The sequence below is a fragment of the Dendropsophus ebraccatus genome, chromosome 12, assembly GCF_027789765.1.
Source record: "Dendropsophus ebraccatus isolate aDenEbr1 chromosome 12, aDenEbr1.pat, whole genome shotgun sequence".
In the NCBI taxonomy this organism is placed as follows: Eukaryota; Metazoa; Chordata; class Amphibia; order Anura; family Hylidae; genus Dendropsophus; species Dendropsophus ebraccatus.
This window is the reverse complement of record NC_091465.1, coordinates 37,303,532-37,330,123: the sequence shown is the minus strand read 5'-3', so window position 1 is coordinate 37,330,123 and position 26,592 is coordinate 37,303,532. Positions and strand designations below refer to the sequence as shown.

At 42.5% G+C, this 26,592-nt stretch overlaps 1 protein-coding gene across 1 annotated transcript in view; it reads left to right on the top strand.

Moving 5' to 3' along the window:
* Window positions 1-23,125, top strand: part of LOC138768691 (uncharacterized) — a 34,135-nt gene extending 11,010 nt beyond the window's left edge. Inside the window, exon 2 of the mRNA XM_069946644.1 lies at window positions 22,634-23,125. Within this exon, the coding sequence (XP_069802745.1) occupies window positions 22,634-23,057 (424 nt within the window). The 3' untranslated portion in view covers window positions 23,058-23,125. The remainder of the gene's footprint in view (window positions 1-22,633) is intronic.
* The last annotated feature ends 3,467 nt before the right edge of the window (window positions 23,126-26,592 follow it).

The following is a 26,592-nucleotide window of genomic DNA, read 5'->3' as shown; positions in this document are numbered from 1 at the left end:
GGCTCAGGCTGGATGGAAAGAAAAAGAAAAGGTGACAGACTCTGATCGGAGAAGACGCCCCCGGTGAGTCACTGGATGTAACTGCACTCTGTTATATGGTTGCAGTGTTAGGGGTCATGATGTGGCCGTATTATGTAATGGTATCATTGGTGATATCTTTCTGTTTTGTTTAGTGCAGTTTTTATGTAATTTGTAATCACTGTATGGTGGAAATAGTGTTATAAGGTAACTACTCTATGTATTGGGGCTCTTGATACAGTGTGGGGGCAAATTCAGTACATTATACAATGTGCCAAAAGGGAAGGGGGGGGGCACTCTTGAGGGCTGTGCACTGGGCCTACCAATCTATTTAAACGGCCCTGGCCCAACCCCTGATTTTGAGATTTCAGGAACCCAACTTTAATCTTTCCTTATGAATCAATTTGCTGTACACCAAAACTGCACAATCCTTTTCTTTAGAAACCAAAAGGTAGGCTTAAGTGGGACCACAGTGCAAATTACGTATGGGCTGATTTGGTTCCCTGTGGTATGCAGCTCCTGTGCAGCTCGTGGCACGTACAGGCCGCTCTACCTGTCACTCATCACCGCCGAGCACGCTGATAGGGAGAGAGCGATGACTAGTCACGGACGGGGAGTCCGATACATGCGTTGGGCTTCACAGGAGCTGCATACTGTGCTCCAGGGAACCTGCCCAATTAAGCTGATTGGTTCCCTTCAATGACCTTCAGAACTTTGAAGCAATATTTCTCTATGCAGTTGATTCTTGTCTATGGTCGCCAGCAGCAAATCTGCACAAAATTGAGTTTATTAAAGGAGAAGTCCGGCCAAAATTAATTTTTGATATGTTGTTACTTATGAAAAGTTATACAAATTTCTAATGTACATTAATTATGGGAAATGCACATATAGAGCTATTTCCCTTAATTTAGTAGATCAGGAAGTGTTAGAAATATCTCTGAAGAAGTGACGTCACGACCCAGGGTGTAATTCCTATGGAGTGTCCAGCAGGGGGCGCTCTCTATATAGAAGTCTATGGGACTTTATTGTTTCTATGGGTTTCTATGTAATGTAATGTAATGTAATGTAGTGTACAGTGCTTTATTGAATGAATACATCTATGGAATACTTTGGGGAGCAAGTGTCCTTGCTCCCCAAAGTATTGCATAAATGTATTCATTCAATACATTCAATACACAGTAAGGGTATGTGCACACGGAGCAATTCTCGCGGAATTCCGCCCGAATTCCGCCATAAAAAGCGGGCGGAATCCGCGTGGAATTCCGCCCGTGTAAATGCAACATTGCTCTTTCCATAGAGAACAATGGGATTTCTGACTGCCCGTGCACACAGAGTAAATTTCCGTCCGGAATTCCGCGCGGATTCCGCGCAGAATCCGCATTCCGCCCGAAGAATGTACATGTCAATTCTTTGGGCGGATTCCGCTAGAGGAATCTTATAGAAGTCAATGGGGTTTGAATTCTGCTGGTAATTCCGCTTGCATTCCGCTTGATTTCCGCTCGAATTCCGCTCAAATTCCGCTCGAATTCCGCTCGAATTCCGCCAGAGCAGATTAGGCGAGGAATTTCAAGCAGAAATCTTTCAGCTACAATTCCTCGAGAATTGCTCCGTGTGCATGAGCCCTAAGCCCGCCGATCCGCCGCATTTCCGCCGAATTTCCGCCGCATTCCCGCCGATCCGCCACACGCTGATCCGCCGCATTCCCGCCGATCCGGACCATATACATTGAACTACAGCTCCCATCATCTGCTTCTAGTATGAACAGGTGATGGGAGCTGTAGTTGGGTAATGGATATGACATGCCGCCGGGCGCAGGGGGGAGCCGCTCAGTACACAGCAGCTCTCCCCCCTCCTCCTTCCGTGATAACTTCCGCCTATACCAATGCTGACTCCCTGCCTGGCCGCCGCTCTCCGCTCACATATACCGGCTCCCGGCATCAGCGCGGACATCCAGGATGCATCGGGAGCCGGTATGTATGGGGGGGAGAGCAGAGAGCGGCGGCCAGGCAGGGAGTCAGCATTGCTATAGGCGGAAGTTATCCCGGAAGGAGGAGGAGGAGGGGGGAGAGCTGCTGTGTACTGAGCGGCTCCCCCCTGCGCCCGGCGGCATGTCATATCCATTACCCAACTACAGCTCCCATCACCTGTTCATACTAGAAGCAGATGATGGGAGCTGTAGTTCAATGTATATGGTCCGGATCGGCGGGAATGCGGCGGATCAGCGTGTGGCGGATCGGCGGGAATGCGGCGGAAATTCGGCGGATCAGCGGGCTTACTGTGTATTGAATGTATTGAATGAATACATTTATGCAATACTTTGGGGAGCAAGGACACTTGCTCCCCAAAGTATTCCATAGATGTATTCATTCAATAAAGCACTGTACATTACATTACATAGAAACCCATAGAAACAATAAAGTCCCATAGACTTCTATATAGAGAGCGCCCCCTGCTGGACACTCCATAGGAATTACACCCTGGGTCGTGACGTCACTTCTTCAGAGATATTTCTAACACTTCCTGATCTACTAAATTAAGGGAAATAGCTCTATATGTGCATTTCCCATAATTAATGTACATTAGAAATTTGTATAACTTTTCATAAGTAACAACATATCAAAAATTAATTTTGGCCGGACTTCTCCTTTAAGATGCTAATTATGCAAAGTAAAAAAAAAAAAAATTACCAAATCGGCAGTATTCTCTGTAGCTTTTTGTGCCAAAGCAAGAAGTGGATCCAGGAAGAAATATAAGGTTGGGTCCATGTGTAACATTTTGGTCAGTATTTTTCTGTTTTTTTGAAGCCACTCCTAGTTTTGGCTAAAACTATTGACTATTAACAGTATACTATGCATGAACCCTGTCTATGTTATTCCTTTATATTTTCTACTCCTCTTGTATGTAATAATTTGGCAAAACAAACTGAAGAAATTTTAAAAAGTGCCACACAAATTGTAACAAAACAAAAAAGGTGTTTAGAAAACCTTTCTAAGAAGTATTATTAATAGCAACTAAAAGAAAAATTCACTTACCTGATTCTATTGTATAGGGAGGGGAGAAAAACCCTAGTACACAGTATTATAGCTGTTATAGAAGGTCACAGGTCTAAAAAAATGAGGATACACAGAAGTCAATAAAATACACCAAACCACCATATTGTTGAAGATCTCGCATGTTCCTAAAGATTCAATAGACCTTATGACAAAACAATTATTTCATCCCTTGAAAACACACGCTAATTAAGGATTTACGGCATCAGATTTGATAGAACTTAAAAATATAAAATAAGTCCTATGGTCCAAAGTAGGAGCCAAAGGCGAACACCCACTAGGCTGGTCTGACCCTCGCAGAAAGATCAGCTAATATACCTAAAGTAGCGGTCTGGTGAAAATTTTTATTAAAGTATTGTATTGCCCCCCAAAAGTTATACAAATTAACAATATACACTTATTACGGGAAATGCTTATAAAGTACTTCTTCTCTGCACTTACTATTGCATCAAGGCTTCACTTCCTGGATAACATGGGGATGTCACTTCCTGGATAAAATAGTGATGTCACTTCCTGGATAAAATGGTGATGTCACGACCCATAGCTGTGTGGGCTGTGGCTACTGGAGAGGATGATGGCAGGGGGACAGTGAGGGACACAGGGCACTGGAGAGACACTGAGCATCCCTCTGCCATCATCCTCTCCAGCAGCCACAGCCCGCACAGCTCTGGAAGTCGGGTCATGACATCACCATGTTATCCAGGAAGTGAAGCCTTGATGCAGTAGTAAGTGCAGGGAACAGTAATAAATGTATATTGGTGATTTGTATAACATTTGGGGGGCAATACAATACTTTAATAAAAATTTTCACCGGACTTCTCCTTTAAGTTGAAGACAATTCTAAAGATTCTTGAAGACAATTTCAAATGTGCCCAATGGAGAGGTTATCCCCTATCGCCTTGTATAATAGTTTCTTTAGATGTTAGATATAAATAAGTCAAGCAAAACATTTCTAAGAAGATCAACTATATCTACAAATAAGGACAATCTCAAGTATCTTTCCTTTGGTAGACAGTTCACAAGTTTGTAAATTATTACATTGTTTATTAAGATATCTCTGTAAATTTTCCAAATGTCATCCTACAACAACTTATATACATGAATGGGTAAGAATTCTATTAGGAAAAGTTTTTTTTTTTAATTGAAAATAAAAAAAGGAAAAAGAAAAGTGCCTTACAGCATACACTTACCATCCTCCAGAAGGCTCTGGTTTCTGTGGCAGTCTGACTAGCTCTTTACATATATCCTGTTTTTCACAAGAGAATTGACCTTTTGTAGTGGAACAGAGAAAAATGAAACTTTTTCTTTCGTTACTAGTCATAATTCACACCCCCATAAATATATTTCCATTTAAATATTCTTAAACTTAGTTCCGTGTTTTATTTCGGTATGTTGCATGACTGACAACTGAAGTTTTTATGTACTGTGTGGGAGGAAAGAAGACAAGGCACAAATAGGTATGACCTACAGCATGGATCACTGAATATGCCCTTAAGTTATAGGAGGCCAACTACACCTGCAGACATCAACCCTACTCACAGTACACAATATAGTTGAGTTTTTAGTAGGTAATTTTTTTCTGAAAATATGGAGACTATGCTAATAAAAATTCAAAGTGAACACAGCCTAAGGTAGAATTGTTTCTCCTATATTTCGGTTAGCTTGTTTCTTGCAGGACTAAAGAGTAACATGCATCATTTCTTTAATATATGGCCAGAAGCAGATACCTAAAGGGATATTCCAAGAGAAATAAACTTCTAACCACAGTATATATAGACCTCCGAACCCCCTGTTGATCTCCGTATTGGCCCTCGGTTTCTGTGTTATGAATAGAGCTGCGGGTACAGAACGTGACCCACGGCTTTATTTTTTCAGGGCTGTTTCTAGAGGCGGATGGGCACGGGTGCTGACAGCTAGGGGCCGCTGGTGGCAACCCCCTGGACCTCCCTGAGCTGCATGCGCTCCCGCCCGTCCCTTCTCCTGCCCACCCCGTTCCATCACCTGCCCCTCTGCCCCATCACCTGCCCACCTGCTCCATCACCTGCTCCTCCGCCCCATCACCTGCCTGCCAGGTCCATCACCTGCCCCTCTGCCCCAACACCTGCTCAGACCGCCGCCCACATGAATGCACCCACCCCTCCCTACCCTTCCCGGGACCGCATTCAACTGAGCGCTCGTCTCACCTGGGGCAAGGCACTGGGGAGGGGAGTTTTTACTATGGGGCAAGGCAAAGGGGAGGATTTTTACTATGGGGGTGTAGCACAAGGGGATTATTACTATGGGGGTGCAACACAGGGGGATTATTACTATAAGGACAGAGCACAGGGGATATTATTACTATGGGACAGAGTACAGGGGATATTATTACTATGGGACAGAGCACAGGGGGTATTATTACTAAGGGGACCGATTACTATTGGGACAGCACAGGGGGGGGCATTATTACTATTGGGCAGGCCACAAAGGGGACTATTACTATGGGGACAGAGCACAGGGGGCATTAATACTATGGGGACAGAGCACAGGGGGGATTATTACTATGGGGACAGCACAGGGGGGATTATTACTACATGGGGCACAGCAGGGCAGGAGACATTTTTACTATATGGGAGCACAGCAGGGGGATCCTACACACAGGGGGCAACCCACATACCTACTGACTTTACTGCACGACACAAAAAAGTGGAAGTTGTTGTAAACGTGCAGAGCCTAAGATGTTTGTCCGATATGGAGATTGCTAGGGGGTTCAGAGGTCAGAACCCCATGATCTTTTACTTGTCCCCTATCCTGTGGATAGAGGGCAAGTTAATTATTCTTGGAATACCCCTTTAAAGAGAAGCTGCAAGTCATTTCATCATGCATTACTGGAATAATATTTCACAGTGCCCAGAAGGGAGAAGTGTTTGTGAGCTTATTGCCCTATATCTGGGCCATTATAAACATGAAAAAGGCAAGAAAGAGGTTAAGAAAAATATACATAAAGAAGGAAACCAGAAGAAGTAATGTGATGTCCCACCACGGGTGTTGCTATTGGTTACACCCTTTGTAAAAGCCTCTACTTTTTGAGTGTAAGTGGTGATGTAGTAGTACCAGAGTTTCGCCACAAGATGTCGTTATTACAAGTGTTTATGCTCAGTTATTGCACAGCTGTAGTGCTTAAGGGGTTATTGTTTATTTGTATGTCAATGAGACTACTTTCTTCTATCCTACCATCTCTCTCTTTACTTCTCACATACACTCTCCTCAGCCACTCACAGCACACCTTACAGGGGCTGTAGGAAGGAAGTTACATAGGTAGAAGAAGTGTAGTGTCTTTTGCCGCCCTGGCTCCTGCCAGGTCCCCAGTCTCAGTTGTGGTCTAGATGCAGAACACATGTACCTAGCCACAGTTTTCTCTCATGTAACCGTACTCTACACTACGCAGTGTTAAGCCTCCATAAGAGAAGACAAGTCGGGGGTCATCTCAACCCATTCCATAGACAAGGAGAGACACAGTGCAGGACAGTATCCATAAGCAAGTAAAGGAACTGATCCTGATTAAGCAAAGTTTCTAGAAGCCTATGAACTCACAGCGCGGGTGTAAGCAGGGAACCCTCAGCATTCCACTCATTCCAGGCAACAAGGTCTGGGGCTTGTGTCACCCTCTAGGATGGGTCACTCGACACTGGTGGACAATAGGTGGTGCAAAGACCAAAAAGTCAAAACACAGGCACAAGTACTGTATTCTCTCTCTCTTCTCAAGTATTTTTCTATTTCTACCTCCGAAGTTCCGGTAGAGCACAGTACTTCTTGGGTTGGGACTCTCACGACATCCTCCTCTCTACAACTTTTCAATTTAAGACATACCCAAAGGTCAATTAGTCCACTTAAACTAGAATAACGAGGACGGTGTCATACATAGTGGGAACATAGCCTATAAATGCATACTTAGATCTTATGCACCGACAAAAGTCACACACACACATGCACAGGCAATGTTTCCCACTATGTATAACACGTCCGTTGCATAGCAACTGATGGTGTTATACTGCCGGCCACCAGCTGCAGCTGATACCGTTGTATCCGCTGCAGTAAAAAACAATTTACAATTGATTTGCGGGGACTGTTGGATGTGCTCGTAAATCAATTAACCATACACTCCAATGTAAAGTATGGCTGCCAGCCATACTTTACATTGTGTGAACAGCTATTGTTTCAAAATAATTATGTCTGCACACAGCAGGCGGCATTGCATTGAATTCTCCCCTGCAGAAAAGAACGGATGCTGATTTAATTTGAGGATCCGTTCTTTAAAAAAAAAAAAAAGAACGCTGTGTGAATCTAACCTAATACTTTCACAAAACTTATGCTGAGAAAAGCAATACAGACACAAAATGTAACTTATCCAGACATATTGCTGAAATAAACAGAAGTCCATGTGGTGTAATAAGCGGAAATATTCTCGGGCCTATAGTATAACTATGCACTGCCCCCTCCACTTCAGATTTTTTTCAATGGGTCTGTGAAATATATAGATGGCATATTGATTAATTGCATGTCCTCCATACTTTTAAAAAACTTTTGGCCTTCACCTAATGGTAGCGAAATTGTATAGAACTCTTTTTTTTTTTATTATTGCAAATACACCAATATGTATGCAACAGATTTCAGAAAAACAATATACAAACTACAGATACAGATTTTTAATAATGGTACCTACCAGAAGTATAGGGAACACTCCCTCCCTTATAATCTGAATGTGTTACTTGTTATTTTTACTGTTTACTTTTTCTACATACATTAATAAATACTAACTTGTTACATGCAATATGCAATGTCTGATTCTCTTCTAAGCTTTGTTTTCACTTTGGGAACATATCTGGGAAAGGTGTCCATCTCGTAATAAAGATGGACGCTAATAAATACCACAATTATTATTAGCAGCTGTATATAAAACTAGGTGGCCACCTTTGTCCGCTATGTTCCCAAGTAGGAAAATTGCCCTAAAGTCTTAAGTGTAAATACACTGTTGAAACTTCCTTTTCTAGAAAAATGAAGCTCCTTGTTTGTGATATAGTACATCTGCTGCAGGCTAATTCTTTAGATCTGACAAAACTTCTGAAACTGACAAGAATTCAGAATTCTTTGACTTGACATCTGTCAGACGCTGCAAACTTTAGTGCCCGTGTCATTTCAGGAGGGCCAGGTAGTTTCCAAGGTACTGTTGGCCATAAGGGTATTTGCAGGCTACGGAATTTCCACATGTGAATTCTTTGGCTGGACGGCGAAATATATGGACAAATATCATTGAGTCTATGGTACAGGCAGAACTTCAAGTGGAAGACACCTGGTGGAATCCGCTTGAAGTCTCCACAGAAATTCCGTGGTGTGAGTATACCCTATCTATGTATAATGGTACAATAAGTGTAGCCTGTCAATCTATGATAGGCTCTGGAGCAGCTGTTAACTCTATAAATGCTGTTATTGCTCGGGCCTTGGGAATAGAGTATATTCCTCTGTGTTCTCTCTTCTTAGTCACAGGGGCTGATTTTACCCCCCTGACTGAAGGAAAAATTAAACTTCGAACTGCTGAGATCACTCTCTCCATAGGGTGTCTACATTCTGAGAAAATTTTATTTTTGTTATGAGAGATTAACTTTTGATGTTATTCTTGGTTTACCATGGCTCCGTCTCCATAACTTGGTCTTCAATTGGGGAACCGTGGGGTTCCTCCTGTAGTTCTTATGTTGCCGCAGTCTAGTCTCTTAAATGTATTGTTAGCTATAAATTCTGGAATTTATTAATGTGGAATTCTTAATACATTCAAATAAAAGGCTGTTTTTTTTTTGTTTTTTTTACTGATTTCACCATAGTGGCAGCTTCTTTATTAGGTTTTCCAGGATGTCCTTACTGAGCCCAGGTATAGCTGGTATCCTTATTGGACTATACAGAGTTTACTGTTACAGTGCACACTGGGTCAGAGCCTGAAATCTACATAAATTTAGTGTAGATGCGCTATGACGGCTATTACACTTTCAACTACTGAGTGGCGTCCCCGCCTACTGCTACACTGAGCTTCTTAACAAAGAAAGTTTTTAACGGTGAGTGCCTTCCTGCATTCTTCTATATTTGGTGGGGTGTTTTTTGTGCACGTGTCTAATTTAGAATTTTCCCGAATTCCTGCTGCTGGATTTCTCAAGAGGAACATGCTTCTTGATAAATCAATAGGAGCAGAGGCTGCTGCGCAGCGGGTGAAAAAATCGACACTGGTGGAGATTTTTATCCTCCTTTACCCTATTCCGGGCATGCCTCCCCGCACCCTATCCACCCATATGGAACACAAGGTGCAAAGCGCCCAGTATTTGCTGCATGGGGGGTCCTTGCGCAAAGATGTGCACTTTATTTCAAGTTTGCTTTAGGTACAGACTTTGATAAATGTGTTCTTAAATCTTCTTGTTACTGTATAGATATGGCCATTCTGCTGTATTAGTGCAAAGACTTTCAGAGCTTGTGACATCACCATTACGAAGCCTGGTCCATAACATATCGTCCGTAATTGTGGATTGCCGTGTGAATGCCCCCTTATACATACAGCCATGCCAAGCGACACCTAGACTTGTCACTGTTTAGAGCAAGTCCAGACACCACTTGCCAATTATCAAGATCTAAAAAATTAACCACAGTGGCTAGTGTTGCATGCAAGAGCAAACGAACGCCAACTTGTCGTTCCCTGCTCGCTGCCAGCACTATTACACTCGCTGGCAGCGAGCGGGTAAGAGCCGAGGGGGGGCTACCCGGGTGATTGCTGGATCATCCGAACAGCCCATAGAAAATAGCGGTGGTCTGCTGCCGCCGATCCTATTTCACCGGCCAACGGCAGCTATCCTGATTGTTTATTTTTTAACATGTTAAAAGGCCACGATCAGCGACAACGTGTATGTGGGCTGATCGTTGTCGTTGATACCTCGGCGGTAACGGGAGGTATCTGCCGAATATGACCGATAATCGCTTGGGGTAATAGGGCCTTAAGGGTCACAGGTGTTTGTGACATTTTTCTGGGGCTTCCAGGAAAAGGAGACAAAAAATTTAATGCTTCACATGGCTTTTTTATTATGTGTTTGCTCTTTTTTTGCATTTTTGTGGAGTTTTTGACTTTGTGTATTGGGTTTTTGCAACTTGGTGCTCTTGGGGTCGGTGTTCGGAACCCAACATGGACTTCATCTCTTAAGTCCGTATTTGGGTTCGAATGCTGACCCAAACGCACCTGCGTCACAAAGGAAGGGGTTTAGTGACCCCAGAACACTAAGTGAGTTGCTCAGCCAATTAGCGGTTGAGGTGGTGTCCCACCTCATTCACTGATTGGCTAAGCAGGAACCAGAGCCTGGCACATTTTAAGCTTGATGTGTGCTGAGCTCAGGGCTCCTGGAAATGTCCGTTCAGCCAATCCGCTGCTCAGGTGAGAAACTGCTGCAGCCGTTGATTGGCTAAACGGAAACTGCAGAAGTCTCTGCACAACCAATCAATGGCTGCAGCAGTGTTCCGCCTCCGACACTGATCTGCTGTTCGATTGAAAAGCGACGCCAGACACCAGGAGGGTAAGTTTAACCCCCCCCCCCCCTCTGCCCCCCCCCCCAAACTTAACTTAACCCACTGAGGGCCAGACTGTTACCTTTTGGACCCCCAAACGGAGCACACTCTGGCCTACAGGAGGTCATCTTAACTCCCTGGGGGCCAGGAGAAACACCACTATCTGCACAGATATGCCACAGAGAGAAAAAGTCCACCAAAAAAAAAAAAATTTGTAAGCCATTTCATAAACTTCCATTGACTTCCAGCTAATGCCAAAATTTTAAGGCAGTGTGAAACCAGCCTAAAAAGGCAGATACAACAAATATTCTTATATTAAAGGGGCGGAATTTCTGACTGCATGTGAATACTAAAGCAGTGCTCAGATGACAGCATTTCCATACAGGAAACCACGTTTTCCTATAATCTGGGTGACCTAGAAATTTTTATTAGACGTTTTATATAGTGATAACAGCAGTAGCCAGAGGTTATATGTAGCAGGTTTAGTGAAATACAATATTAAATGAGGTATAAAACACAGCTATATTTGGAATGTGCCACAATCTACAGAAAAATAGCTGCCTGATCACACATTTTTAAAATAATACCTTTTTTTTTTTACAATGTGAGCATAGATTGACATTTTTCTAAAGACTTTAATGTAGCACATTATTAGATTTAAAATACAGATGCATTTTATACCCTTTTTACTGTTATATTTTGCTTTTATTTTACTGTGTGTGAACATGGCCTTACACATTTAGATTATGAGACAGATAATACATAGTACAGAAAGATTTTGCAGATTTGTCTGTAGTTAATTTTTCATTTCGGTTCTATAAGAATGCAGGTGACCAGTAGTGGAATACAATAGGGGCGTTTCGGGCGGCAGCCCTGGGCCCTGAGCTCCTGGGGGCCCATGACCACCCAAAAAGACTTATACTTTCAGCGGTGTACTGTCTCCTGGCTACACTTCCGCCATGATTTGCAAAAAATCACAGTTTTTTTATGGCAATTTTGCACAAATCAGGGCATCATGATATTATCTGTCCTGTACTATGAACGCCAGGCTAGTGCCACCATAGTTACAGTGGGGTGGGGGGGCCCAGGCTTGGTGAACAGCCCGGGGCCTATGGTAAAGTTAATCCGCCCCTGCAGGTGACTCACCCTAAAATAAAAAACAAGCCCAGGTGTTAAGGTTCGTGGGAATGTCCCTTTTTGTAGAATTGTTAGAATTATTTTTAGTCTTTCCTTATTTACAGTATAGCTGTTTTATTTCTTTTCATAGGATGACCATGGTGGAATTTCAGTGATTCCTGGGGAGTAAAGGTTAAGGCTACGACCACACATTGTCTTTTTTTGGACATTTGACAGCCGTTTTTTGGACAGTTTTAATTTCGCACCCAAATAACAGAGGTTATTTCAAATCACAGAAAAGTTTATTTTGCACGTCACCCAAGCATTTGGTTCATTAATCCATATACATGCCAGTGCTATGTTTTTTCAAGGTATATTATACATACTATTGTCATTTAATACACAGCACTTTATCAGTTAGGTCTCATTCACATATACAGTGTTTTTTGAAGGACTGTAATTTTAGTCCGCTAACTAAATGCGTGATCCACGGAAAACCATCCATGATTGAATCCATTTTTATATTCATGTCTGTTTTTTTGACTGATGTGCATCACATCACCCCAGTCTTTATTCCACTATGTGTAGGCATCCCACCCCCATGTCATGCTGAGCCTTGTAGTCCCCTGTGTACGACATACTGAGCCTTGTAGTCCCATGTGTATGACATGCTGATCCTTGTAGTCCCCTGTGTATGACATGCTGAGCCTTGTAGTCCCCTGTGTATTACATACTGAGTCTTGTAGTCCCCTGTGTATGACATGCTGAGCCTTGTAGTCCCCTGTGTATGACATGCTGAGCCTTGTAGTCCCCTGTGTATTACATACTGAGTCTTGTAGTCCCCTGTGTATGACATGCTGAGCCTTGTAGTCCCCTGTGTATTACATACTGAGTCTTCTAGTCCCCTGTGTATGACATGCTGAGCCTTGTAGTCCCTTGTGTGTGACATGCTGAAGCCTTGTAGTCCAACACAAATGAATGCCTCTCTTGTGTCTGTGTATGACATGCTGAGCCTTGTAGTCCCCTGTGTATGACATGCTGAGCCTTGTAGTCCCGTGTATGACATGCTGAGCCTTGTAGTCCCCTGTGTATTACATACTGAGTCTTCTAGTCCCCTGTGTATGACATGCTGAGCCTTGTAGTCCCTTGTGTGTGACATGCTGAAGCCTTGTAGTCCAACACAAATGAATGCCTCTCTTGTGTCTGTGTATGACATGCTGAGCCTTGTAGTCCCCTGTGTATGACATGCTGAGCCTTGTAGTCCCGTGTATGACATGCTGAGCCTTGTAGTCCCCTGTGTATTACATACTGAGTCTTGTAGTCCCCTGTGTATGACATGCTGAGCCTTGTAGTCCCCTGTGTATGACATGCTGAGCCTTGTAGTCCCCTGTGTATTACATACTGAGTCTTGTAGTCCCCTGTGTATGACATTCTGAGCCTTGTAGTCCCCTGTGTATGACATGCTGAGCCTTGTAGTCCCCTGTGTATTACATACTGAGTCTTCTAGTCCCCTGTGTATGACATGCTGAGCCTTGTAGTCCCTTGTGTGTGACATGCTGAAGCCTTGTAGTCCAACACAAATGAATGCCTCTCTTGTGTCTGTGTATGACATGCTGAGCCTTGTAGTCCCCTGTGTATGACATGCTGAGCCTTGTAGTCCCGTGTATGACATGCTGAGCCTTGTAGTCCCCTGTGTATTACATACTGAGTCTTCTAGTCCCCTGTGTATGACATGCTGAGCCTTGTAGTCCCTTGTGTGTGACATGCTGAAGCCTTGTAGTCCAACACAAATGAATGCCTCTCTTGTGTCTGTGTATGACATGCTGAGCCTTGTAGTCCCCTGTGTATGACATGCTGAGCCTTGTAGTCCCGTGTATGACATGCTGAGCCTTGTAGTCCCCTGTGTATTACATACTGAGTCTTGTAGTCCCCTGTGTATGACATTCTGAGCCTTGTAGTCCCCTGTGTAAGACATGCTGAGCCTTGTAGTCCCCTGTGTATTACATACTGAGTCTTGTAGTCCCCTGTGTATGACATGCTGAGCCTTATAGTCACTTGTGTGTGACATGCTGAAGCCTTGTAGTCCAACACAAATGAATGCCTCTCTTGTGTCTGTGTATGAACAAAGGCTTGCCAACCTCGATATAATTCCAACAGTGATAACATACACATTACTTTAATATTTTGCTGATGATCACATGTGTACAGGTAATATTCACCCAACAAGTGCTCATAGGAAAAGTCCTGATGCCATACATAAGAAAATATAGTCCATTTTTGCTCAACTTTGAGCCGCTGTCATCTTGAGGAAGGTGAATGCCGAGGTCTGCAACATTTCGAGGATAGTTCTTCTTTCTTAAGAATCACTTGATCATGCCCACTACTGGTATAACAGGCTAGGAAGCATTGCGAAACTTCTCTGGCTAAAGATACAAAAGATACATTGGAAAATATCAGTGCTTATTAAGTTCTAACAATATTCACAATTGTACTCTATATAAATTATCTAGCACATTATATCTCACAATATAACATTTGTATATACATGAATAATGCTAGCTACAAAAATATATTAAAATGACAAACCGCATTGAGGCTCTTTGTCTAGTTGCTGGATCCAAAAGACTTCTTTTTTCAATAGCCTAGTATGGAATTGATACCTCTTCCAAAATCATCCATTTCAATTCACTAACATTGTGTCTTTGTCTTCGGCAAAATGGTGGGCAACACCAGTTTCACAGAACTTACTATCCAATGTCGTTTCACTGTTCTGTAGACATTTAATAATAGCTGATTTGTTAAACCCCAATCTGATTGTCATGTCTGGGGTAGGAAAGCAGTAAGCCCTAATCTGAGCCTAGGCCCCTTTCCCCGCCTACTTGGGCGACCTGCCCTAAGTAGCAGTCCTCCACTGGGAGATGGTCCCTACACTGACTGACCCAGTTGTGCATGACATTTAAAGTGTGGTCTGTTCCTTATGACGTTCACAAAGTCATCTGTCAAGTTTTATAACAAGGGATAAACCCCCTTCCAGTGATGTGGGGGGGGGATCACCAATAAGCAAGTCCTTAACAGAGTAAAATGGGAAACAGATCACTGATCTCAGGGAGACCGGACAAAAATAACACTGCCAGCTGACGGCTAAAACGCTCAATACAGTGAATTCCTAAGTGCATTGCTTCCTGGGATATGTGAATATAAAAAAAGAGCCCGTGGAGCCTCATTTAAGAGTCTCAAAACACAGGACTAGCCAGGACTAGCCACAAGGGCCCAGCCAAGGGGTGGCTCCTGCAGGGAAACCACCAAAACCGCCATATTAAGTGGCCCTATAAGTCATTGTAATGACAAGGGAAAAACCAAGGCCAGGTATCCATCAACAGACAGCTGTTTTGGGGTGTTGCCCCCAGTGTGGAGCAGGATTCTGGCTAGGGTGGAGCAATGCCTAGTAGAGCCATAAGAGAAACAGATCACTGATCTCAGAGAGACCAGCCAAAAATAACACTGTCGGCTGCCGGCTAATGTGCTCAATACAGTGAAATCCTAGGTGGAATGCCTACCTGTTTCTGTTACACAAGAACCATTCTCCAATCTCAATGGTGATTTGTTACGGCTCTGGACAGTTCCTGACATGGACAGAGGTGGCAGCAGAGAGCACTGTATCAGACTGAAGAGAACACACCACTTCCTGCAGGACATACAGGTGCTGATAAGTACAGAAGTCTTGAGATTTTTTTAATATACGTAAATTACAAATCTCTGGCACTTTCTGGCACCAATTAATTTCAAAGTAAAAAAGTTTTGGTGAAATACCTTTTTAATAAATCTGCCCCTACGTGTTTCCATTGTAATAGGCAGCACATTCTGTATACTATAAAGGCAATCTGCGTATTGTAGGTTTATTATTCTATTGAAAGGCTGATGCAGTTTATATGCACAGAGCCTTTATTTGTTGGTGTACTAGGGCATTCAGGCCTCAGTAAGTTTGCCACAGTATGATAGGTTAATAAGTGGCACATTGCAGGTGGGGACCCTGTTAGAGATTTCCTCTGGGGAGTAGTTGCTGCAACCTACACCTCTGGCAATCAATTATTCTGCTAGTTCACACTGACTATTTTTCATGATATTGATGATGATTTGGGTGATGCATTGTTTGGCTAGTATATAGCTATATTCTTTGCTTTTACAATTATATTTTTCTATTTACTAGGGGAATTTTTAAAATGCACATTTCCAAGAAAACGAAACTGTAGTCTATGCCAAGCCGTCACGAGGAAAGAAACATAAACTGACATATAGGGAATGTCACTACTACACCCTTTTAACCCCTTCAGGACAACAACCACTTTGATCTTAAGGTCCAGAAAAGTTTCTAATTTTTAAGAATTTACACAATGGGCTTGGCATAGCTTCGTAGTATCCAGGGGAAAAGATAGTATTGCGCAAACCCCCACCCACCCTCACACACATAGACAGACGGGCATCTGACCTTTGAATGTAAGAGAGTTTCAATGTATACGTGATTTAGGTAGTTATCACCCTCCTACCAGGATGCCCCTAGTAGGTAGTTAGCCCTCCTTCCCCCAGACAGGATGCCCCTAGTAGGTAGTTAGCCCTCCTTCCCCCAGACAGGATGCCCCTAGTAGGTAGTTAACCCTAGTCAAACCCCTCCCCCCTGGCAGAATGCCCCAAGTACACAGTTAACCCCCTCCCCTGGGATGGTAGCATGGCAGCCAACGCCCCCCCCCCCTCCACACACACACACACACACCTATCCCTTTCAAATAAAAAAATAAATAAATATCCCACCCACCTGTCCTTTACTCCATCGCTGGCCAGGACCACTTTAATCAGCTGCAGTTTATGCCAGAGCGGGGCAGGTTCTCTACTTCAGACTAACACAATGAGTGACGTCATCATGTGCTGCATGTAGAAGTAGATGTGCATCGCTTTTGCAAAGAGGAGTAGGGAGTACAAAAGGTATGTACAAGAGCGAGGATTTACCTCTGTACTCTTTGCTCCTTAACAATAGTGAGTGCAAACACTGTACGTCGCTCACACCATGCACGTTACACCACTGCATTTAGATTTACCATTCACTGTACACCAATAATAAAACAATAATTTTATAGTTGAGATTGTTACGTCTACAGGGATATCAAGTGTATGTACAGTATGTTTTACTGATTGTTATATTTGATTGATTCATTCATTCATTTTAAGGAATCTGTCACTAGGTTTATTCCACCTTAAATGAGGGCAGCATAAACTAGTAACAGAAATGCTGAACAGATCAGTGTATTACTTACATCATTCTGTTCAGCCGTTCTCCTAATATGCAGGAGAATAGGATTCTTGCCACACCCCTCCCCCGCCCTCCAGCTGCTGATAGACAGATGACTGCCTATACACAGCATGGATAGATATCTGCCAATCAGCAGCTGGTGGGCGGAGTTCTCTGCTTCTCATGAATATTGAGGACTACCGGGCTCACATTTATAATGAAGAGGACTATTTATTGTCCATGTTATTCAGGAAGATATCTCTGGATCAGCTGCACAGGACAATGTAAGTGATACATCATTCTGGCCAGCTTCTGTCACTAGTTTATGTTACCCTTAGATAGGACAGCATAAATCTAATGACAGTCTCTTTAAGTGAAATGTACATGATTCAACAATTTTTTGGAATGTTGACGATTCCACCTCTAGGGCTTATGAATAAGTGTAATGAGTGTGATAAATGACCCTTCCAGCAAGCCAAATCTAGGCAGAATGCAGTGGTGGCCCACTTGAATGGAAGTTTTCAAAAAATGTCATCAAGCTACAAGGAGTACCATCATTCTTCACACAGATGTAAATCCCTGAAGTAGGACCCACACTTTTTTATAGCATATGCCTGTGTTAAGTTACTATCATCTATTTTTAAACATCATATACAGAAAAAATCTGTATTCCAATATATTACTGTCTTTGCATTTAAAATGTACAAAAGCCAGCACGTGAGGTCAGTGCAAGACCAAAATGTAAAACATCCATGAAGAAAAAACACTGGAAAAAGACTAATCTCATGTGTTTCTGTCCAAAGACCCTTACTGATAGTTAATGTTATTACTGAACAACCTGGGGTCAGCGTACTGCTTACAGCGATGGGACTCCTGAGATGGCCTTACAGCAGTGGCCATTGCCACTTAACTCTAACTCTAAGTTGCAATGTCTACACATCGCTGCTTACTGTCTAAACCCACACACACATACACACACACTTGATGGGCTGAGCGCACTGTGCCCAGATCAACAAGTAAAGGCTTAAGTGGGGATGGACAGCATCCCCACTTAACCCCCTGGGCGGCAGACAGTAAGCAGTGATCTATACAATGAAGAAGCCCTTACCCCTCCCCATTCCTGGCCATGTCTTCAGATGCACTGCAGCCTATAGTGATAGGGTCCTATTACAACTAACGACTAACGATAAACGACCGCAAACAAGATTGTTTATCGTTAACCTGAAGTCATTCACTATATTACACAGAACGATGGTCGTTAGTTACGATCGTTACTACGATCGTTATTGCGATCGTTCATTCCTTCTGATCCCAGCAGAACAACGGTAAATGTGCAATTACACTAAACGATTAGTGAAAAAATGTGGAGCTTGCGGGAACGAATGTGGAATTACAGCGAACAATTAGCAAACGATTAACAATAATTTTAGGTTCAGATCTAAATCAACGATCAACTACATTCAAACGATTTTTTGATCGTTGCCTGCAGTTACACAGAACGATTATCGTTTAAATTCGAACTATATAACAATTTTTCACATGATAATCGTCCGGTGTAATAGGGCCCTCACTCACATGATCACTAGAGGCTGCAGTGCAGAATAAGATACCATACAGACAGGAGTGGGGAGGGTATGTGTGCACAATGTGGATACCACGCCTTATAGAACTTATAGAAACAGGCTTCTTCCTGCTACGCTAGTCGGCTGAGCTAGTGTATACACTTGTCAATTACAGGCAAGACCTGCCTGCAGTTCACAGCCACATGCGCTACCTGCATCCCCTAGCACAGCAGGAAAGAGCACCCTCCATGTACTAATTATTTTTGTGTTTATCTTTTTTTTTGTTTTTTTAAATACGATTATCCAGAGGACTATGTCGGATCCAGAGGACTATGTCGATGGCAAACATTTTTTTATGTTTTGTGAATAAAATTATCAGCAAGAGGTGTGAGGGTCTTCTTATGTGATTTTTTTTCCTCAGGTGTATTTTCTTATTTATTTAGAGGCTTAGTAGTGGAAAGTGTTTATTGCTAAGCCACAAATGGCTAGCACTTACCCCCTGCATTATTACCCCATTACCCCTGGGGCAGTAGTCTAGTATTAGGCTGGGAAGGGTCAAGGGGTTTTCTTACCTGGCTGGTTAAGGAATAGCCTGACTATTTTTTTTTTTTAATAAATACAATAATATTAATAAGAAAAACCCACTATGTAAGGACCCCCTCTTTTCCACACCCCTTGTAGACCATTTTATAAAAAAAAAAATCCACCGATCATAAACACAGTCCTCATGATGGGAGTATCTGAAAAACTAAAAAAATAAAATAAAATACATGTATTTCAGGACAATTCTGAGACAATTGTCAGACAAACAACTCACCACCACAGAAAATACACTCGGCTTTCTCTTAATAGTGAATTCAGGCTATGTTCACACATTGTCAAAATGACGTCCATTTGTATTGGACTGCCATCATTTAACAACAGATAACGTCCGTTTTTTATAACAACGTCCATTAGTCGTAATAATGGTCTTCCAAAAGATACAGATGGTGCATTAAAGAGTCACTGTCGTATTTTTTTTTTTGCAGAAATCAATAGTCCAGGCGATTTTAAGAAACTTTGTAATTGGGTTTATTAGCCAAATCTGCCATTATCTGCATGTAAAAAGCCTTTTCCCAGGTCCCCCCCTCCTTCCTCTTTTTCATCCACTCTGAAAAATCTGAAAATTGTGACTTGTTGCAGGAGACGTACCCTGTCTGTTCTAGGGAGAGGGGAGGGGGGAGGAGGAAGGAGGGAGTTAGCCGGCAGCAGAAAGCAGATAACAGAGGATTACAGGCACGGAGCTGGGTGACAGCTGTAATCCGAGCTCAGACAGGTCACTGGTGATGGTCAGAACAGATAACGGGTGAGGGATTTGTAGATTAACTCTTTGTTGTCCTGTTTTGGTCTTTTCTTTAGCTCTCTCCATAGGAGAACAATGAAGACAGGGGGGAGAGCTTCAAACTGCTTTTTCATGATAAAAATGCATTTTTCGGATAATAAACCCAATTACAAAGTTTCTTAAAATCGCCTGGACTATTGATTTCTGCAAAAAAAAATTTCACGACAGTGACACTTTAACAGCCTCAATATACCAGTGTATTACTGCCATAGCCATACTGCATGAGTCAGATGATGACGTGTCTTTCTTACTGTAACTATTTCACTTCACCTTCCTCTGTAAGAAAAATAGATATATGTTTGCAGACGTAATGTGAGAAATGAAACAGAAACTTTTTTGGCACTTAATAAAAGGTGGAGATGTGCGGCAAACAGCTGCACTCCTGCTTCCTGTGACATCAAGTGAGTACATAGCGAGAGCTCTATCTATCTATAAGTTCATATTACAGTAGTCACATAGAGATACATGGTACTGAGTGTAGTTTCTTACACTTAGTACCGTGTAAAAGGGGGTTTAATATGAATGGTCTATACTTAAGATAGGTTTGAGTCTAACATCTAGTATTGCTGTCATTCATCACATTGAGTCAGGCTAGTTATTAAGAGTATGGCAATAGCTGGAGCTCTGCAGTCTCTTCATTCAGCTTATCAGTAGGGGTGCCAGGAATGAGACCCTCACTGTACAAATATTAATAGGCGGTCCAAAAAATACAGTCTCAGAAAACCTCTTTAGCATTCTGTGCAGACAAGTTATGTTTTCCTACAGCTCCTGAAAATGAAGTAATTTGAACTTGTAGGTCATTGTTTTGGTCTAGGTTTATATACCATTATTGATGCAAGATTTTATAAGTAAAGTTTAAACTAGATGCAAAAATTCCCTCCTCCTGGTGTTCTAGTTTTCTGTAGAAAATTGTATTCTTTATTTTTAACGGACAAAAAAATAAATAAAAAAAAATCTGCAGCCGAATTTTATAATGCTGAAACTAAAACTGATCCTAAAGTTTGTAAGTGGCAGAGATTAGGGACCATACTCTATCGAGTATAGAATTTGCTTGAATATCGGGCTACTCGAAAATACTCGAGTACTACTTGATGCTCGGGTGCTCATGTCTAAAAATCTTGTTGTAAGGCTGCTGAGCCTGACTATTGTCTGACTGTGTCTCTGTATCCATGGAGACCCAACCCTCCGGATTACCCGAGGAAGTTTTAATTGATCTGTAACGTCTGATTGTTAAAGATACACTTTAAGGCCATGTTCACACAACGTATATTTTGAATTAATCACAGCTGTTGTTGCAAATTGATTAATTCAAAATATGCATTGCGCTGAAATCATTGTAATCCTAGCTGGAGTGTATATACATAGTATACACTCCCCCGGGATCCCTAGCAGCCGCTAGAAAAACTGACATGTCAGTTTTGTGTGGCTGCTATTTATTAAATAGCAGCCGCACAACACTGACAGCTCACACAATGTGGCCAGACTTTCCATTGTTGGCTATGGTTTAACATAAATGAAGTTCATCTGGCCTGTACTGCAGTACCGACTGAGATGGTGTTCACTGACACTGGCCGTAGTGTGACACGGTTTTACGCTGTGTGAACCCGGCCATAACCACATGGGGGGGGAACAGGGAAAGTATATTTATTGGAGTGGTCTTCTAGCTGTCTTCATTATTGCATCCGGTGTCCCACCTCAGCCGCTGCTTGGCTGAGTGTCAAAAGTAAAGACAGATGGAAGACCAGAGCAGTACCTGTAATTTCCCCGCTCCCCTACCAACCAACAGAGCACAGTCTGGCCCCCAAGGGTTAACTTAACCCTCTGGGGGCCAAACTGACACTTTCAGATTAACCAGGTATCCCTCACTCTGCTAAGCGGGGGGGGGGGGGGGGCACTTGGTAAAATACTCAAGTCTCCCATTAAATTCAATGGGGCTCATTACTCTAATAGAGCACTCGAGTATTGAAAAATACGCGACTCAAGTAACGAGCATTCCAGTTATATCCCTAGTGGAGATATGTCCAAAACAGCAGCAGCGGCTCTTCTATTACCTCCCATATCTTGTCAGTTTGTATTAAAGTGAATCTAGCAGCAGAGTAGACAGATCTAACCTGCTGACAGATTCTAATAGGGCAGAGGATGAGGAGTGCGGCCATACCAATCTTTTATTTTCTTAATCTGTAATTGATTTCCCCCAGCTCCTGGCCCCTGCAGCACCTCTCCTTATGAATATTCATAACAGCAATCTATAGTGATAGGCAGCCGAGAGTGACGTCACTGTATGGCACCATTATTGATATAATATTAGATTCCCTTTAAGAGCTATTAGAGCATATCAGAAGTGAGCAAGCTACAGGTGCACAAAGTACAGGTTTTAGAATAAATCTTTGCTGCAATGAGGCTTCATAACAGTATGTTCATGTACTTTACAATGCTGTGTAAATATATAATAGCACTGATTTATGGAATATTATTTAGCTATAGGTTTGTAATTGTAATTTAAACATGACTAATTGTTGTCTAGGTTGTATCACTCACTATATCACCTTTTCTATATTATAGTAATCATGGCGTATAACTTTAGATGTTCTGTAAACTACAGTGGAGATATTTGGAAAGAGGAGACTTTGCCTGGATTTCGGGAAAGGTCTCTCTTCAGCGGTGATCAGCCAGAGGATGAAAAGATCTATGTAATGTACCATGGCACCACATATTCTGCAGCTGTAAAAATCCTGCAAACTGGATTTCAGCAATCTGCAGATGGAATGCTGGGAAAAGGGGTCTATGTCAGTAGAGACTTAGGAAAAGCCAAGAGATACCCACTGGGTGATAAAAGAGATCAGGTTGTCCTGAAGCTCAGAGTCAATGTCGGTAAGGTCAAGAAGATTGATTATCAAGGTCATCCTATGCAGAAGACATGGGAAAGGAATGGCTACGATACCGCCTGGGTGCCACCTTACAATACAATGGTTGAAAGTAGGCTGGAAGAGGATTGTGTTTGGGATCCCCAAAGAATAAAGGTGGTGGACATTGTTTCAGCCCCCACAGAACAACATCTGCGAAATCTATATAAATTGTTGTAGTCGTAATTAACACAATCATAAAATGTTCTATCTGCCAACAAATAAATCATGTTTTACTAGAAATCAAATGTTTTTCTTATTTATATGTATGAAATGTAATGCCCCCTTTATTATTTACAACCCTCCCTTGCCGCAGCTGTCTATACCCACATGTTAACACTGGGGGCACTATACAGCTCAGAGTGTACAGCAGTGATAGAAAGGTTGCACATTTCCTATATTTCTGTATATATTTGGCCTAAACTACATCAGGTCTTCTATGGCTGTATCCATGCTTTCCAGGCTGCCCTAGGGCAGCATCCATCTTTTCCGGGCAGCGAGATTCAATGGCCGAGGTTCAGGTTTGGCTGAATTTACTGGTACTAAGTTTGCTCAGCTCTAGTATTTAGTATAACTCCTCGTGAAACAATAACTTCTAGTACTACTTATGGTTATAGTTGAGTAGCTTTGCACATCAACTTGTAGCCATTCCTCCTTATAAAGCAGCCTCACCTTTGCGAAGTTATTGGTTTCCTCCCGTTAACCATTTGCTTCAGGTCCTTTCACGACATTTCTATTCCATTAAGTTCAGGACTAGAGATGAGCGAATCGGGTTCGGGTCGATCCGAACCCGAACTTTCGGCATTTGATTAGCGGTGGCTGCTGAACTTGGATAAAGCTCTAAGGTTGTCTGGAAAACATGGATACAGCCAATGATTATATCCATGTTTTCCACATAGCCTTAGGGCTTTATCAAAGTTCAGCAGCCACTGCTAATCAAATGCCGAAAGTTCGGGTTCGGATCGACTCGAGCATGGTCAAGGTTCGCTCATCTCTAGTCAGGACTTCGATATGCCCATTCCAAAACTTTAAAACATTATCATCATTTGTAGTAACTTTTGCCATGTCATCAGACATCAGACATGTTAGTTTCAGATGGGACTCATAGAACATTTTTAGATAAGTCTTTTCTTCGCTCACACCTGCCCAGCTCTGTTACCTCTCCTACTAGTAAAAAATATCAATTACCATTATCAGTATATACAGTGGTGCAAAAATGTGTTACATCTTCACAATTTTTATTATATTTCTGCTTAAATTTGACCAAAGGTGTTTTCTGAAGTGTTGTTGTTAAGAGTTGTTGATGCTCATCATGCTAGAAATGGTGACAGAACCATCTTGAAAGAATTTGAACTGCCCCGAACCTTAGTCAGGCAATTTGAGGTAGATTTATCAAACATGGTGTAAAGTGAAACTGGCTCCTAGTAACCAATCAGATTCCACCTTTCATTTTCCAAAGAGTCTGTGAGGAATGAAAGGTGGAATCTGATAGGTTGCTAGGGGCAACTAAGCCAGTTTCACTTTACACCATGTTTTATAAATCTCCCACTTTGTGTGCAAGTGTAGGAAATTCAAGACCCTTATTACCCTCCTCAGGAATGAACAACAAAAATCACGCCAAGACTAAGGTGTAAAATAAATCACAAGTTCACAAAAGAACCCAACGTATCCTCTAAGTGGCTAAAGGCCTGCCTCCCATTAGCTAGTGTTAATGCCCATAAGTCCAACATTAGGAGGACTATGAACAGCAATGGTGTGCAAGGCAGAACTGCAAGGAGAAAGCCATTGTTCATTAAAAAGAACATTGCTGCATGTCTGATTTAGGGTTAGGGATTCCTGACAGCCTTAAAATGAGTCACCAGTATAAACAGGCGGTAGGAAAAGCAAATCGTATGCTGGGGTGTATAGCTAGAGGTATAACCAGTAGGAAGAAGGAGATTGTGATCCCGCTGTATAGAGCTCTAGTGAGACCACATCTGGAATATTGTGTCCAGTTCTGGAGACCTCACCTACAAAAGGATATTAATAAAACAGAATGGGTCCAAAGACGGGCTACAAAAATGTTGGAGGGCGTAAGGCATAAAACTTATCAGGAAAGGCTTAAGGATTTGAATCTGTATTGTCTGGAGGAAAGAAAAGAAAAGAAAGGGGGGACATGATCAAAACCTCAGATGTGGCAGTACAAACCAAAATGGCAGCCTTGCCATTACTATACAACAAGTGGGTCAACCTAAGAAAATCCTCTGAATACATAAACAGACACCATAGGAGCCAGAGCCAATTAAACGTATCTGATCTGGCATGTTAATGACCAGCAATAATCTCCTTTATTCTCCTTAACTCTCTGAGCTCCACTATACATTCGGCAATTGTGGGCAGTCGGGAGGTGTTCCAATGCCGAGGAATGACCATACTGTATGTGCCAAGAAAGTGCCGTATGATACCTCTAATAATCTCCATCAGAGATCCTGGGATTTTGGATAACAGGGTCAGTTGGGGCGTATTAGCAAGAGTCTTGCCAGAGTATGTGTTATAGGTGGCTAGGATCTTGTCCCAGAATTTATGAACTCGGGGGCAGGCCCACCATACATGTAATGTGTCCCCAGTAACGCCAAGACACCGCCAACACACATCTGATGTCTCGGGAAACATTTTGTGCAATGTAGCAGGACAGTAATACCATCTAGAGATAATTTTGTAGTTTTTCTCCTTAGCTGTAGAATATGGAGACCATGGAGAGACGCCATTTAGGTATACACCTGTAAATTACATGCAGGACCTAGACTTGCAAGTCCAAGTCCTGCCTACATTTCACAGCCACATGCATTACCTGCATCCCCTAGCGCAGCAGGAAAGAGAACCCTCCATGTACTAATTACTTTTGTGTTTTTCTTTTTTTTTTATATATATATATATATATATACCCCTATCCAGAGGACTATGTCAGATTCAGTGGACCACGTTGATGACCATCAATTTGTTATGTTTTGTGAATAAGATCATCATGTGGATATTTTTTTAGGCTATGTGCACACACAGTAAGAGACCAGCTGGTCTCCACAGTGTGTACTGACGGGGTTTTCTGCGGTCGCTATTCAATTGTGTTTTCCATACAACCTTAGAGCTTTATCCAAGTTCAGCAGTCCCCGCTAATCAAATACCGAACGTTCGGGTTCAGATCGACTCGAACCTGAACCCGGTTCGCTCATCTCTAATCCTAAAGTTTATAGGTGGAGATTAGAGATGAGCGAGCATACACTATTGAGTATAGTTTTCTGTCGAGTATTGGGCTATTTAAAAGTACTTGAGTATTGTATGATGCTCAGGTGCTCATGTCTAAAATTCTTGTTGTAAGGCTGTTGAGCCTGACTACTATCTGACGGCGTCTCCGTATCCATGGAGACCCAACCTTCCGGATTAGCAGAGGAGCTCTCAGTTGATCCGGAAAGTCCGATTCTAACAGGTACACTTTAAACCACATGAGGGGGGAGTATACTTATTGGAGTGGTCTTCTAGCTGTCTTCATTATTGCAGCTCAGCCAATTAGCGTCTGAGGCGGGACTACAGCTGCTGATTGGTTAAGTGGACTCCAGTGTCCCGCCTCAGCCGCTGCTTGGCTGAGGGGAAATAGTGAAGAAAGATGGAAAACCGGAGCAGTAAATGTAATTTACCCACACCCCTCCCAACCAACAGAGCACAGTCTGGCCCCCGGGGG